General features: G+C 37.1%; 2 protein-coding genes across 5 annotated transcripts in view; one reads left to right on the forward strand and one right to left on the reverse strand.

The window, feature by feature from the left end:
* Positions 1 to 17,397, reverse strand: part of LOC124180858 (dual specificity protein phosphatase 10) — a 91,799-nt gene that overhangs the window by 72,887 nt on the left and 1,515 nt on the right. Inside the window, exon 2 of the mRNA XM_046566740.1 lies at positions 13,742 to 13,960. Coding sequence (XP_046422696.1) covers positions 13,742 to 13,960 — 219 coding nt within the window. The remainder of the gene's footprint in view (positions 1 to 13,741; positions 13,961 to 17,397) is intronic.
* LOC124180860 overlaps positions 1 to 17,397 on the forward strand; it is a 121,691-nt gene that overhangs the window by 62,207 nt on the left and 42,087 nt on the right. The gene's annotated exons all lie outside the window — the stretch shown is intronic.

Consider the following 17,397-nt stretch of genomic DNA (forward strand, 5'->3'; position numbering starts at 1 on the left):
GCGTTCCAAAAGTCATGAATGTTGATACGTTACTTGGGATTAAATCTATTCTTTCTTGAAAGTAAGAGAAGAATCTAAAAATCGAATTTCCATCATTAATTTAACACCATTCGGACATTTCGAACGAGGCTTCAGGTATTCCTGACTCTGCAGTAACCCTAGCGTGCGTATAACTTGTTCAATACGTTTTGAGAAAGAGCGAAAAAAATGCGCACTCGAACTTCCCTGTTCGCCACAAATTCACGGTACTTCAGGGTCGAGAAGTTTAAGCCGTAGAATTTTTCTGAGTATGCAGTTAGTAACGTTATTGCAACGATGCGTGGTTAGGAAAAAGCGCGATTCTGCAACTTTGGGATTGTATGAAATTCGTTCAACTGTACACATAATTTGGAAAACGCAATTCCTTCGAAATCCTAAGATTATAAAACAGTGATTACTTCCTCAATATTTTTTTGTACTTTGACGTTATTAATTTCAACCTCGTGAATTTTTTTTTCGCCAGCATAAAAACAAAGATATATTCATAATTCGTATGCAAAGTCGCGATGATAATGCCGTGCATGAATCTGTTTGTACTATGATATATTAGTAAGCATTAGGGGCGTCCTTCGAACGACCTCGTGGTCGGATGTTCGTAGTATATTAAGTAGCGCCGTGTGGTTTGTTACTATACTACGGCGATTCATAGGTATGTCCCTCTAATACGATGAGATTAGACCATTATTGTAAGTATAGATATATCGACGTCCGAGAACGCCGGCGGAAGAAATAGAAAGAGAATTCCTGAGTCTGGAAAGGTCGAATAGCCGCAACGATACGTTCCTTCCTTCGCTTCTTTATTATGCTTCGTAGGTACGTACATGGCGCTTGGCGTGTCACGTACATCGCTAGTCAAAATATAAAATAATCACTTGACCTATCATGCGTCGAGTTGTGCAAGGTTTTGTTTCTTTCTATCAGTTTTTTTCATCACCTAACGCAATACGTTCGAGCTTATCTCGGACTACTAATTTGACGACCTTGAGTATGAGATGGCGTGTCAAATCATCTGGTAACCATGCTCCCGCAATATACGTATCCGTAACTGTGATTCGTATTCTTCCAGAAGATATGAGCTGATTTGAAATTTTAACGTCTCAAAGAGGCTGTGGCTCATTTTTATTTATGGAATCGAGAATTTCTTATGTACCAATTTCAAGGTGCTCCATTATTTTCGGAACACAATTGCTCTACACTTTAAACAGTAGAGTATCTTTTAAAGTGCAACTAATACTCGATGGGATTACGTAATATTAACAAGACTGATATTATATGATAGATATAGTTTATGATGTTGAAATACTGGAATTTTTTCACAGTAATTGATTGAGTATTTTGCCGAATTTATATTAATTGGCAATTGTCGCATTAAGAAAACTCAAGTTTTACCCAGTAATCGGTTGAAAACAATACAAAGAAAAAAAAAAAAAAAAAACCATTCTCAGCAAGATTCGTTATCGAAAAAGCTTAATATTTTCGATTCACTTTTTAAAATTCAATTCAGCTTGTATGTAATACTTATCACTGCAAATGAAGATGATTTTTAAAAAGTGTTTAGATTAGCGTTTGTCTGGTTTCAGTATCTAAAATCTCCTTGGACGAACAGATGATATTATCATGAAATCATGTTTCTTTCGGTGTCACGACTCTAATAAAAAAACGGCCTGTTGGTTCGCCGTTTTTAAATTTCTAATTCCAATAGTGAGTTCACCAGTTGACGAGACACTTATTTTTTGACAAATACAAAGACTCGCAAAATTTTGAAATCAGAGGAAAGATCGGACCTACTAAAAACAGTCAGAAAACTGATCAGTCATTTTGTTGAAAATGAAACTGAAACGAAATTCCGAAAGTCTAAAACTTTATTCACAGTGGTGAATTTTTTCGTCGAGCATTCTAGAATACCACAATCCTCTCGGCATTTATCAAAGTTATGTCAAATGCAAACGCGAGTTGATCCGAAATCGAGGCATCGCAATCGCTGTGACATTGACGTTAAACTCTGTATCTCGAGGCTCTGCGTGAGGTTGAACGAAAAAAATGTGAAAATAAAGTGTAACATAAATAACACCGCCTCTCCGCCTCACCCTGAACCCACGTCGCTTCGATGTACAATTCGAGTCAGTAAACCGGATATCCGGACGCTATGCTATCCGAAGCGGACTACTGCTCTTGCTGCTGTAACAAGGAACCAGCGTCCCTATCTATTCCGCTAACTGCTATCTCGTATAGTAATATCGGCTTCCTGAGAGCGACAGACGGTCGTGATTGCAGGCACTGTAAGGAGGTTGGTTGGCCCAAAGAAGGGATGCGTTTGAACAGTTTTATTGCAAGACAGTCGATCATGTATGGAGTGTTTATCGAATTGTTAAAAGAAGATTGCTTCGAAGATATGCCAAGATATAAAATTCTGGAATTGATAAACAGAAGCTTAGCTATCGATGCTTTGTTTTGAACCGCTGTAAAATTGTTGAAGATCCGGTAGATTCCTGAGATTTCGCTCTAACATGGCTAGTTTTATTCAGAAGATTATGTTTTATAAAACCATTGGAACAGATTTTTTTTCATCGGTCAATTTGGTATTGCCGTTCGTTAAGCATAACCAATATTGCTGCAATGTTGTAAAATTAAATATTTAACGATACCAGCACGATGGAAAAAGAGTATTTTGTTGTTAGTGAAATTGTAGAAAGTTATACCCTGAATAAAATAAATCACCGTAGAGTAAATACGAACAAATCCACTAGATTTTTAACAATTTGAGAATGATTTGAAACGAGGCATCGATATCTCAGCTATTATTTATATTTTCCGGCGTTTTCATTTATTGTATTCTCAAAGAGATCTCGAAAGTTTACTTCCTCGATGTACGCACAACTATCTCGTTATAAAATTATTAAAAGGAATTGATATTCGACCAACGAATCACCTCAAGGAGGTTCATTAACCGCGAAATGCGTTTGATTCTTCAATTCAGTCGGTGTAAAAAAAAATTTAACCTTAAAGTGGATAGTCATGATGATTATTATCAATATAACTAACGTAGGTACTCGAAGATGTCTCCAACCAAGGACTCGACACTAGTCAGTTGAGAAAATTAATTCAACTAATGAGCTGACGTTGAAAAACGAATCACTAAAAAGTCGTGATAAAATTCGCGATAAAATCGCGGCAAGTATAACGAGTATCAAAAACTTGTTGCAAGAAATTGCTGAAAAATGTAGAGAACAAGCTTTGACCTTACGAAAAATTCAAAATCTGCGTTTATCCTTACGCAAGAAGGAGCTTCTCCGCCTGTAGCACGACGATTTTTAGTGGAATTTACTGGCGAAGGAACTCCCTAAAATTTACGAACCTCCGACGTCAATTTTCTTCCGATCGAAATCTACGAAGGAGAGTTCTGTTTTTTTCTTATCTTGAGAACGTAGCGTCGTCTTCTGTATCTTGGGCGTGTGTGACGGCAGAATCGATTTTCGCATCGGCAATATCGCCACGATTCACACACACGGACCTGCGGCAGGGTTTTAAGCTGCGGCAAACGCGCGTGTGCGTCTTGTGTGGTCATCCACTCCCGGCCAAAGATAGACGCTGACATCATGACATCATCTCGTACACACGCGAGCAACGCTCTATCCCGCCTCCCGATAAACACGGAACAACTACTCGACGTCTCGTTTCGACGACGCAGCGACTCGCTTCCCGATTCCTCCTGGACTCCTGGTCTCCCGCGGGACTCGGAGCAGCGCTACGTCTCGTCGACGTTACGTACGGCTTGCCTCCGGAAGTGGATTAGGTACGCCATTTGAATTCGCTGTAGCATCCTCCGCCACCTTAATCAAATTATTTACTCGCTGATTTGTACTCTTAATTAATCTCCCCAATCACGCAATTCGTGACTAAAGTTCGCCATCGGTCAAGTTTTCGACGGAAGTTTGGATGCCTGGAACACTTCGTTGTTCGAAAGCTTTGCGTTCGCCTGGATTGATCCCCACCTCTGTATCTTATTCACAATTCGCGAAAAATGTTGGTATAATTTTGGTTACGAAGTGGCTGTGAAAAACAGGTACAGGAATTGCGGGTAACGTGGTCGGTGAATTGAGCAAGACGCCTTAAACGCGCCAAGATTTTCATATCCTGATTCGGAAAATCTTGGCGGATTGCCAATCGACCAGACGTATCACTCACAATTCCGAGCTACGCTATCGGTCGTACCGAAATCTTAATTGTAACCAACATTTGGGTTGGGAGTAAAGATTTGAAAGGATTATAAAATAAATGGCTGACTCGATAAAATTTTTGAAAAGGAAAAAATCTGTTTCATAGAATTTTATGATACAAAAGTTGAGATGTACAAAAGTCAAAATGGAGAATGGTAGAGTATAGAAAACCAAATTATAGATTCGTCAGAACTGTGAATAACAATATAGCAAGCAAAGACTCGGGCTCGATGTTGTCAGGCTGCATGGTATCCGAGACTTTGAAATTATCCAATAACCCTTACGAAGGTTGCGGATAATCCGAATAGACAAACTTGTACCCAGGTGACGATTTTCTTTGGATTTCTTTGTGTTTTTTGGTCATTATCTCTTTTCTGCTTTCACGCAGCACGGATGATTCCATGATGGAAGGATGAAAGTTCAGAACGAGCGTTACATAGAATGTCAAAGTTCCAAACGTTGCTAATAACTTCACCTCTTATGCGGCGAAGCGTTTACCAACATTCGATGTAACGGGCGGTCCGAGCTTTATCAATTCGGAGCTTTTAGCCACACCGTGAAGAACATCTGTTGTACCGTCGCTTATGCCAATTTATTTCGATCCACCCTGGAGATAACTGTTTGTAATATTTCTAGACTTCTATAACGAACAAAATAAGCCCGGAATCATGAGAGTTGGATAAAAAACACCAGAGTGCGATCATTTCGAATATTTTTGTTATAAAAACCTTTCTTTAAATTTTTCACATCTTAGCTCGAGTCATTCGAATGTGCTTGGGTTTGCTCCTGTTGCATCACGGTAAGAACGTTGTTTCCTTCGCGTTCGCCATCATTGGCGCGGATAATACAGTTGTAGGTTTTTTAAACGGTTTTTTTTCTCTCTTCTTAACTTTTGATTCACATCGTCGTCCGGGCGATTCGTCCTGGAATCGAGCTGCCTGATTTTTGCCAATTTTCCAACACAACTCTGACACTGCTCGATGCCAGTCTGCTTTAAAAAAGAAAAATCAGGATAAACCAACGGTAGAATTTCGCGCAGCGGTTGAATCGCGACGCTGCCGGTTTGCGGAGACCGTCATTCTTAATTTAACACCCATGCTGATAACCGCCGAGAACCTGCCACGGTGACGGAGTGCGTTTCTTTTTTCATTTCCTCGTTTATGTTGCTCTCTTTTTGCTTGGCCGTGTCCAACGGCTACGTGACTTGGAAGCACGCGTGAGACGCGTAGGCTACGTACAACTTTCGTTGCGTTCCGCAACCCACTTATTAAGCATTTATATATAGAAACTCTATACACCCAGCATCCGACATGTACCGTCGAGCTCAAGCTCCGAGATTCGTCTCCTTCGACGGCCCATCGAGTCGTTTATCCATGAAAATTATACGCGTATTATACGCGGTTACTGCGTCGTTTACGTTTTATATTTACAAGAATCATTTCCACGGATATTCCACAAGCATTTATCACCGTTTCCCAACCGCAGATCACGAGCGGAATTTGCGGTCAAAATATAATACTGCGGTATAAAGGTTACGGAAATTTTTTTAGATAAAATTAATCGAGTAAATTGTGATCGTTATTACGAAAATAACACTGCATCATTACCACTGTCATTGTATTTTATATTTCTTTTGCAAAGACAGCACAAATTATAACGTTCATCTACTATATTTTTCTGTTTCTCTATTCTCTGTCGTGCATCTCCTGTTTACTGTAAATCATCGCGCAGAAATTCTAGTCTATTACGCTAGCGAAGCAAGAAAGAAAGAAAAATTGGATTGACATTGCAAAATTTGGCGATCAAGTGTTGGACAAAAATTTTTTTAATTCTAATCAATGGATTTTTGAAGTGTTCTTAAGTTTCACTTCTCTTGCGGACGAATGAAATAATACAATACTCTTTTGCATTAAGTCAATAGGAGAAAAAAAAAAATAAAAAAATAACAACAACGAAAACCAACGATAACATCACCTCTGTCTCATAGCCATATTTGGTAAAGTTAACAAATCATTTCTCTGTGTGTGTAATCATTTGAATACTGTGTCATCTTCGTGTGACTAATGAGATCGATAAGTCTTTGATATTCTGAGGCCAAAAAAAAGAATCGAAAAAAATGTCATTGATTAGATGCTGCCGCAGATATCTTCGCGATTCATGGTCGTTCACGTTTCGAAACGCTGTCTGAAATAAAGATTGCTGCGTTGCAAAAAAAAAAAAAAAAACTCCAACGGCTTATACGCAGAATTCGCAAGGCTTAGGATGTGGCATTACACATGATGCTTAGTTTTATAATTGATGATCAATTATTGGTGATCTAATTATTAAAATGGCTCACTATTTTGCACGTGAAATATAAAAGGGGGTGCAAAATGAATATACTGCACACGTCTATCTGCAGAGAATTCTGCTATATATGTTTGTTCTACCTTTTCACGAATGGATTTGTACTCGAACTAAGGTAACATGTATCAGTTTGATCACAATCACTGTTTGATTAAATAGTTGAGGAAAATATCTGAGAAATCGGGGAGGATTCTCAAGAATCGTGGAGAAAAATTTGTTACTGAAAACTCTACCATTAGAAATTTTACAATTTCTTGAAGTTTGCAAGTTCGATCACAACGAACATATTATAGTTCCTTGCCTTAGAAAATTTCCTGCAGGTATTGGGTAACGTTACGCCTGGATTTTTTATAACAATTCTGCAAATTATTAGTCAAATGCCAGAGGTTTATTTCCTAATTTTTGATTAAACTTTATGTCGATTTGTTTAAAAGAAATTCCTTTACACAACTTTTCGGGATTTTCCACATAACTTCTATAATTTCTTGCTCTTAATCTTGCGATTCCCATCATTAAAGCTACTCTAAGATTGTGTGAAAAAATCTAATTTCTTGCGAATTGACAAGCATTGCAGAACCAATAATAATTGATGAATCATAGCCAAGCTTCCCAATCAAGCGAGAGCTTTCGATAAATTCGCTGTAATCAGCAACGTTACCGATATCGCTAATTCCGTCCGTGTGCAACCTGCAAAACTATACCTACATACATGTGTAACGAATGCGTAGCGTGCGAGTAAGTATTACTACTTGCCGAAGCTCCGATAGCAGCACCGCCCACGCCTCCGTATCATATCGCTCGTATCGTATTAAACAGCTCACATTTATATACGCTCGTATCGCTATTCACAATGAGTTCATAATGATTTTGTAAACGAGAGCGAGTGCTCTGCGTCGTAACCGCGAACCGCGGAACCGGAAACGCACAATGGTACCTCGGTGTGTAAACACGAAGCGTGCCTGTCCTCATCTCTAATAATAATATCTAAACATAAATTATCCTAATCTCGACTTTCTTCGCAATCGATGCCTGACTTATAACTTCCCGTTCGTTGAGAATTTCTTGTTCGAAATAATTTGTGTAAATTTTGTTAATTTTCTTCGCCATTTGTATCGCTTTGTACTTATTTCGATTCGTTGTAACACCTTGAACTATACGTTCGAAATAAATTTTGATTTTTTTCAACTCAGTTCGAGTGTAAATGCATTTTAGACGGTCGAAATGCCGTCAGTACACCGGATATCCGTTAGCCGGCGCATAAAAAAAAATTTGTAATTTTTAAGACATTTATAGTTCTTATTCGAAGTTTGCCAGCGTCAATAGGAATTTTCAATGAGACGATCAGAAACTTTTGAGAGTAACATATTTTTTCCAACATTGTGTGAAATGTAGTATCGTTTAGCTCGTAAACTGCACATTAAGGGAACGGAGAAAGTTTGAATTTAACTATACTCCACATGCGGTCGTGCAAGAAGCTATAAAATAATTATTCGATTGTACGATGATGGATTGATGCGACACCAAGTGGCGATTCTGAGAAGTCCGAAATCAGGTTAAATCAGACACGCACTGATTTATTAATTGAAGTATTTGTCTATAGTTATTGATTTTAAATGGGGACACGCGTATACGGTGGGAAAAAAAATTTAATCGAAGAACCTAAAGCTGCGTTCGATGCAATGGTTCAATGTCTGCCAATTGAGTGGATACCTGAGAGCTCGATAAATTTTGTTTTCTCATTGTTACGTCGGTTTTTAAAATTGTTGCAATATTTTAAAAACAACCCTTTACCAACAGGTCAATTCTCAACTTATGGTTAGTTTTTGAAAAGGATATTGAAAACGACACGGCGACTGTTACTAATCGATAGAATTCGATTCGTTCAACCGTTTTTCGCATCCCCGACATGGATGTAGCTCCTTACCTCAAGTCTACACTCGATGCAAAATCTAATCTCTATCTGTGCATCGAACAATTCGACCGGCATGGTCCGAGTTATTTTTACCGATCAAATACGTCGCAGGCCACGTCATATTTCACATCCTTGATCCAATTCGACGCGGAATGTTACAGAGAATATGCACCGATATTCTGGCTGCAAAACTTCAAGGGAATGCTGCATATAACTGCGGAACATCAATTTCATAGAAGTTACTACGATTAAACGATCTACAATTTAAACGGTGTTTAAAAAAAAGCCATCGCTATGTCTGTGACGCGTATAACATGTACGTACGTACGTACGTATGATATATCTACGTAAACCTACTTCGGAAGCGACGATCAATGCCTCGATTATCTCGTGACGGTTGTAACATCAGTCTATGGTCTATAATGCGATATGTGTGCGTGCGACAGTCTGCATCAGACAGAAACGATGCCATTAGCAGTGGGAAACGACTGACGGCAGTCCGATTCAATGATTCATCGTGCAATTAAGTCACTCTCAAATACGTGCATTGCATGATAATAATAAGTCATACTGCAGAGCCGAAACCAATTATTTGAAATAGGCGTTTCCGAATTTGACCATGGTACTTTTTTTTACCTGTACTCAAGTCTTCACTTCACTTCAATGATCTCGGAATAGAATTCTTGTAATTTTTTCAATTGCTTGAGATTTTTTTAATCGTTTTTGTACTTTTGCAAGTGAAAAGTTGAGGACATCTTATCTCTTAAAATTCAATATTCCACGTTTTTCAAAGTCGAATTTTCGTTATTATTCTATTTCCGAAGTTTCTTTGATTTTCTATCAAGTAAATTCAAACCTTCTCGAAAAAACAGGACCAACATCAAAGAGCGTTACAACAATAAACTTCATGTTTGCTGAAAGAAGCAGCTGCAGAAAAAAAAATTCTAAGAAACGTAGAAAAGAAAATACTTGTAGAAGAAAAATGGTGAGATTTTTACGGAGAGGTGAAATTTCTAAGAGAATTAGAACAACTAACCGTGTAAATAAAAAACGCGTAAGTGATGTTGAAAAGAGTGGGAAAAAAAAACACCGAAGAATTTTAACAATGGTCTATAATTTCAATAATCACAAATTTCTTTGCAAATTTCTTTTCGCCAAGGTTACACACACAGACTTCGTTGAAAATGGTTTAAAATTAAGAGGAAAAAAAGAAAAGCATGCACAGCTTCACAGGCTCAAGAGAATTTAAATAGCTCAGTTGGCAGGTTGGATTTCCTTGTGCGGATTAGATTATAGTTCCAAGGCGCGCACTTGTCATGGGAATTGGCTCTCGAAGTGTAAACACTGCACAACCGATGACGTTTCCGCATCGTATCGCACGCGGTTTTGTCTGCAGGCTTTAGCAACGACAAATTTTGCGAAGCGATCTGCAACGCGTCATCCTTTTCCTCGTAATTTATATTACAAAAATGTTTATATATTACACATATAAACTTATGTACATGCAATGAAAACGCCTACATAAAAAAAAAAAAAAAAAAAAAAAAAAATAAGAAGCAGAGAACAATTATTTGAATAAATCAAACTAATTCGTATATCTGAGAAAACAAATATTCAATCTTTAAATTGGATGATCGGTGGGAAATTTTCCAGTAACTCATTTTACATTATTTATTCATTTTTATTTTGGATTCCCAGTAGATGAAGAGAAAATTTGACTATTTTCTTAGAACATGGACTTTCTAATGCAGTTTTAACCGTGGCTTGAATTAACATCCTCAGACTGTTTGTAGCAAACAATGGTGAAAACCAATTAGGCACGATCGCGACTAGCGGAGTGCCAATTATATTTGTCATCACGAACATTGGCACTTCCGTGAAAAATATTTGATTCAACTTGGAAGCTTGTTTCATCACTTGTATAATTCTTTTCTACATACCGCGTTTACGTATGTATGAATATGATGTTGTATCATGAATCCCGGGAGAATGACTCGACCAATTCTGATGAAATTTGGGGAGAAAACGACGCGTTTAGTTTAGGTTGTCCATGAAATTTTTTAAGGTTCTGTCACTTCCGATTGAAAAATTTCGAATATTCTTAACTTCTGAATGATTATCACGTAGATCTCGAAGTGTATACTATATATAATTCTAAATTTATTTGGAACTAAATTTAGGTGAAAAACCATGACGAAAGTCGATTGCATACGTCCTGAATTTCGAAAACACAACTCAATCAATTTAGATTTTTTTACAACCTTCAGGTTTGAAAATCGTAATAATAAGAAAATAATCAATCCGGAAAATTTTGAAAAGTGTCAAAGGGACTAATGAAAAATTTGCACAACTGCTAAAAAATAAAAACTTCGCGTATGTATGACACGCAAGTAGGACATAGATAGTGTATTATAGAAGAAGATAATTGCATCGACCTATAAAATCGAATGGCGTGCGTCACTCGGACGACGGCCGAGAAATGTTTGTGAAGTATTTTTAACCTTTTTTTTATCAATCCCGCTCGATTTAGGGCGTATATTCATTATTAAATATATGCTTTTCTTTTTGTAACAAACGCAATCACACAACAGATACAGTTGATTTTAATAATTTTTTTCGATCTCGCAATTGTCTGTCATGTTCGCTACAGGTAATTGAGCCAGCGATTGTATTACCAAATATCAAGGAATGTGCAGTAATAGGCACATTCACTTCTCATATGTAAGTTCATTAAATTGTCGACTGGGTTCCAGACTTTTAAGTATCTATGTTCAAACATTTCAACCCACAATATACACATTTTGTCTTACTTTCCGATCATTCATTTAGTACTGCAATCAATCTGACAGATTGACGACATTTTTATTGCTCACATGTAGAAAAAAAAAACAAAAAAAAAAACACTTGTTCCGCTTGTTAAAATATCGCTGATAAACGAGAATAATTTTTCCAATTAATAAAAATACTGTCAACCATATTCCAGTTGCTGAAAACATTTCTTCGTGGGCGTATAACGATAATAAAAATTAAATCATTTGAAAACGAATGTCTGTCCTTAAAATCTTACGAGTAATCCTTGTGTACTTATTTCTGTTCTTGGGTGGCTGAAATTTTTTGCTGAAAAAAAGAAAGATCAACGCATCCGAGGAGTGAAACGGAAATTTAAAAAGTGAAAAACAGAATCAGGGAATGTTGATAGTTATACCTGCATACGTGAACTCATCTCCTTCTGAACGCGTTACGTATACCACAGTTCGATATATTAAAACAGATAGAAAGCGGTTTCGCTGTGACGTCAGGAATTGACTCACCCGTTGATCGTTATAGCGATCGTCGATAGATTTATCGTGTCCGACTGGCTTGTGCATTGTGCAATGAGAGCAGTGCGTTCGATTTTTGCCGGTAAAGAAGTGATTGGAAAATTTCAAATACATTCGATTTGATGGTTTTTAAATGTTGAGAATAAGCAAGACTGATTGCAGGCAAAATTTGACGAATAGTTGTGAGTAATTTTATCCCGAAAATTGGACGAATAAATAAATAAATAAATAAATAAATAAATAAATAAATAAATAATATGTTGAAAGTCACACTCATTTCTGAATCATGGTATTTTTTTTTTTATCTGACCGGTGCAATGATTAAACGCAGAATCACTTCGACTCAGCGTCGAAAGTTCGTCTGTTATCGGTAAAAAGTCAATATGTACTAATGGCCTGTCAAATTTGACCAGTTATATTGTATTTCTTAATATAACTTCTCAGTGATGGAAAACAAGTGGAGAATCTAGATTTGACTTGAGAAAAACCTGACCTCGAGTGTCAATCATGTTACTCACTTTTAATCTTGCGCAATCGATTATTTGAGATATAAAACTGAAAAAGATGGTAACGTTATATCATTAAGTGTAAAAAAGAAGTCACTATCGGCGTAAAATGAAACAATAACAAATACACATAACGTTGTGCTTGACGAGAAAACGATTCCGTGAAATAATGATTCATCTGGGTATCTATAAGTGAATGCTACTTAACACCGCCAATCGATTATCATCTCCTTCACACCTGTCGCCCGTTCCATTTTTCTATTCTCTTAACACTGGCAAGATAATTAGAATTATTACTTGGAAGCCAATCGATACATATCAGTTCGTTGTTATTGATTATATTAATTCGATTTTTAACGATTTAAGATGATCTTTATTTCAAAAATGTACCGTTTCAAATCAAGCTATCAAATTACAATTGAGAAGGAGCAACGGAACTTCGTACGAGTCGTAGCTAGTGGAAATATTATAATCTCAACGTCTAAAAAACATCAATTTTTTTCACTGAAGTTCGTATTGGTAATGATTAGGGTGGGTCAAAAAAATCAAGCATTTTTTTTTTTTGGATCCGACACACGAAAACTAGATCCTAGGTACCTCTAGAAAGTACTCACCAAGTATGAGCTCTTAATATTAACAGGAAGATTATGCTCATCACAGTTTTCCATTTTCAATTTAGTATCATATAAAAATGGTCATATTTTATCAACAATAGATCGTTTAACCAATCGCAAAGTCAATATTTATAGGAAATTGAACTCTCTACAAAAATGGTCTCTTGTGGTTAATCGATTACTCTAGCCATTCAAAAGATACTCGCAGTAGAATTCCAATGCCTACTGATTTTAATAGTTTTTCAATAAATATTTCCAATTTATCCATTTGATTTGTGAATTTTGAGATAATTTATGTTCTATTTCAGGAAAAGAAGGTTTTTATTTAAGAAATATCATTTAAAATGTCGGCAGAAAAAAAATTCCATTTCACCATATGAAATTTTATAATGCTATACAGTATTGATTCAAAAAATTTCATGCGGTGTTGTAGAATTTTTTTTTCCTTCGATTTATACAATTCAAAAATATTGAAAATCGAATCCGAACGGAAAAGTAAAAGATTGCACATATCAGAACAAAAAATACCAAACTGCAGAATCATAAGGATTCTCCTCGGTAATACAGAATCGTATACAGATTCTCGATCTTGCTGTTCCATGTTCCGACCTTTCCGTACATCGACTTTCTATATTTTCAATTTTCCGTGCTTGAGCTTTCCACATTTTTAAATTCTACGAACAAGATTTTCGCGTCCATCGACATTCGACACTCCAGATCCTTTTCCCGATCGGCAATTCTACTTTTCTTACCCCTGCCCAAGACAAAGGATGAAAAATCGACTCACGTGCTGTGACGGTGCGCAATGTGAGGCGATGGACCCGCGGCAGGGTTGAAGAGGCTGAGGGAATGCGGGTGAGGGCCGGCATCATCTCGGGCGTCGTTTCGTCTCCCGTTTCTCCGTCGGTGTCGTCTCGCCTTGCTTCGGTCGCCTGACGTGTTGCTTCGTCGGGAAGAGCGGCTCGTTTGAGCACCGGTTCTTCCTCCGGCACAGTCACCTCGGCGGCTATGTGAATGTAACAAACACATTCATCCGGTCACTCGAATGCCAATGGTGTTAGTCGGTGCACCAAACTCATTGCGCCATGCTCAACCGTACGGTACGTGTGGGTGGTTGTTCCGAATACCGACACGCTTTTCTTGCATGTGAGAATTTTCAGAAAAACAGCCCATATGTTTATTCTGATTTAATTTATACAGCGTCAAGTTGCAGTTTAATTGTACGGTTCAAGTGTTGCGTGCAGCTTTTGTTATTTTATACGTAAACATTTTCTATACCCAGAAAAGTCTGTACATATATACGTATGTTATATATTATAACTGTATATATACTCTGGATTGCGGGTCATAACTAATTTTGTATGTCGTTGTCATTATCGAAGCACGTGTCTCCCGTTACGTACCGCGAGGCGATTTCTTTTCTTTTCTCTATTTACTAATCGGTTGGGAATTATTTATTATCTGACAGAGACGTTATGCAGGTTTAACGGGTGAGCGATAAATTCAATAATCTAAACACAAAAGAAAGCTTATTAAATTCTTTTTCGGAAACTTTATGGGTTCACTAATTATGTACATTAGATTGAGGGTTAGAATCAAAAATAGTCAGACTAAAGTTTGATCTAACAAACTGAACGAATTTTATACCCAACAGAATTAGATCAGAGTAATTCAGTAAAAGAAAACAACAATCAGTTATGAATTTTTATTAGACGATCTTGGTTGTCAACGATTTGAAACGGATTGCGTCATTCCACTTTTTTTTTTATATGATAGACCCGTATTGTTTGTCAGATTTTGATTAGTTGCAACTTGAATTTCACTCCAAATTTTATAATTCGAGACGTTTTTCCCTCCATACAAATTGTGGATAATATTACGATCAAAATGGTGTTTTCGACGCATTTTTTCTTTGGACTCAATTAAGCAAGAAGAACCTAATAATCGTTTATTGTTTCGTATATATAAAACTGCAGGTGTTGCACGAGAATGCGTAATTTTGAAACGTATATCATAATCGGTTTTTGTATCCACGAAGCCTTATCAAGTCGTGGTAAAAATTAATTAGCATAGTCGAAAACGTATTAAAACAACACGGGACTGAATATCATCAAGATTCGGGAAGCGTGATTTGATCGATCAGCTATTTCATTGACAAATTGTCGATATCCTAACCATCGTCACGTCGCTAAACTTTACGGTAGAAAGGCTGAAAAGCTACGAAGAGACAAATTCAAGTGCTATTTATTTATTTATTATGATCAGAACACCGAATTAAACGACGCAGTTCAATTTCTTGCTTTTGGTCATCAACTGTTACACGACTTGACGACACTCAGCACGAGTATCGATAAAAACGGGTATTATTTCGGCAGCTCTCTACGCGGTTGCATAAAAAACTGTTATGCTTACTCGGTAATTGGTTGATTCATGAAACTTAATTAACAATTATTAACGCTGTTTTTCTAATCGTATACATTTGCTTCAATTTGAGAGGGCTGAATTATTGTACGTCACGGAATCGGTTAAGGATGAATGTGAACCACAGTGTGAATCGAAATTCAAAAGTTAGAAGAATAGAAAAATAACGGTTTCAAAAATCTCAGGAAATTTTTTTTCGAAATCAAACCTTATAAAGACCGAGATCTTACGCATAGCAGATAAAAATCAGGAATTCTTTACACGCTGGTATCCTTAGCTCGATTTTTAGTTAATGACGAAGTTTGAAAATTAATCTGATTGCGCTGATACATACTTGTATCGAAAGTTTCAGTGGTTACGATTATCTATTGCGTGAAATTACATTACGTTGACTACCGCAGCGGTGATCTGTACGCTTTAAGTATAAAACTGTACGCAATGTAAGCATTCTCAGCTCAAAGCTATAAATTGATTTTGTGAATTCCTAAAGTCAAATAAAGCGAAAATACGTAACCGTGTAATATTATTAACTTGAACGAGATTTCTTCGGCGCGAAAACTGTGCAACAGCTACTTTAAAGTGAAATGAGAATGACCAAAAAGGCTGCCGAGAAGATTGAATCAACTATGCCATGCAACGGAAATCATTTCTTAACTTGCCATGACAAAATCTAAATTTTTCTCCCCAAAGGTTTCTACATGGTCAAAACGCTCACTGATAGAAAAATGGTTCATCATGTCAGGATTTCGTAGACATTCGAATTTAAACGTATAAAAACTGAGAGTCTCCACTATTTTAAATCGTTCATATCTTAGAAATGAGACTTGTGCGAAAGCTCAACTCAAGCTTGAACTCTAATACATCACACCCAAGTAGAATCGCGTAACGGGCACACTGGGTGAAATTCCTGATCGTGATATTTAAAAAAATATCAAGGTATTGTCTAAGGATCGCAGAAAAAGCTCTCAGTTTTCCAAACCAAAATTGATTGTTTAAATATTGTAAAACATCGGCAAAGTTAAAGAAAGTGCCATAAATGTCGAAAGAATGTCTTTATTTTGCATGAAGAATGGCGCCACGAGGCCGATTTTCACAATTAAGAGACTCTACGTGGAGTTTGTAAAATGTTTGGTATGAAATTCATCGAAACGAAAATCGCAAAACATATAATTTTGCATAGTTTACGTTGTACTTAAAAAACAAGTGTTTGACTATATATTTTGTTTGAAACGCGATGGATCAAACTGAATTTTAAGCTCTGACAGAAACCGATAGAATATCGCATTAATCGAAATCGACAGTTAAATGCAAAGAAAATTATTAATTTCAAAATTTTATGCTACGAAAACTAAGAATCCTGATCACATTCAATGTTTTTCTTGATGCCATTAAATTTGTGGAATCAATGCAGTGTAGAGGAAAAAAAAGATTGATTCGAGTGCCTACCGAGGTAGAATTTGATATTGCGCAGTGTAACTATTATGAATTAACTTGTGACGAGGGATTATTCTGATTTTTCTAATGATTGCTAATACCGTAAGTCATCACCGAGTGAATAATCTTGCGTATGACTTAGCGCTAATACCGCACGTATAAACAACTAAAACATCCCGACGAATCCCCACGACCGGATTCTTGAGGACAACATTTCCCGAATCACCATTTTGAGCATCCATCAGGCATTCGCATGATCTCTCACCGCAAAACTCGAAGGTCGACACGACGAATGAGCCGTCACACTGATATCGTTGCACAATCGTGCAGCGGACCGGCTCACGGAGCTGTCGGAAATTGAGGCTTAGCCGCAAGCCGCTTACGTGAGATCTATAATCTCGGAAATTGAACAAAAACAATCCTTCGGGCTCGGACGTTGCGAGCTAAACCGCAAACTTTAATCACGCCATGCGAACTAGGTGAGCTGTATTGCTGCTTATGCCGTCAGGAAGGCCGTGACGCAACGGCAGGATTTATGCCGCAATTTCAAGAAAATTTACAAACAAACTTTACTGCTTCTGAGTATTT

The sequence above is a fragment of the Neodiprion fabricii genome, chromosome 4 (genome assembly GCF_021155785.1).
Source record: "Neodiprion fabricii isolate iyNeoFabr1 chromosome 4, iyNeoFabr1.1, whole genome shotgun sequence".
NCBI lineage: Eukaryota > Metazoa > Arthropoda > Insecta > Hymenoptera > Diprionidae > Neodiprion > Neodiprion fabricii.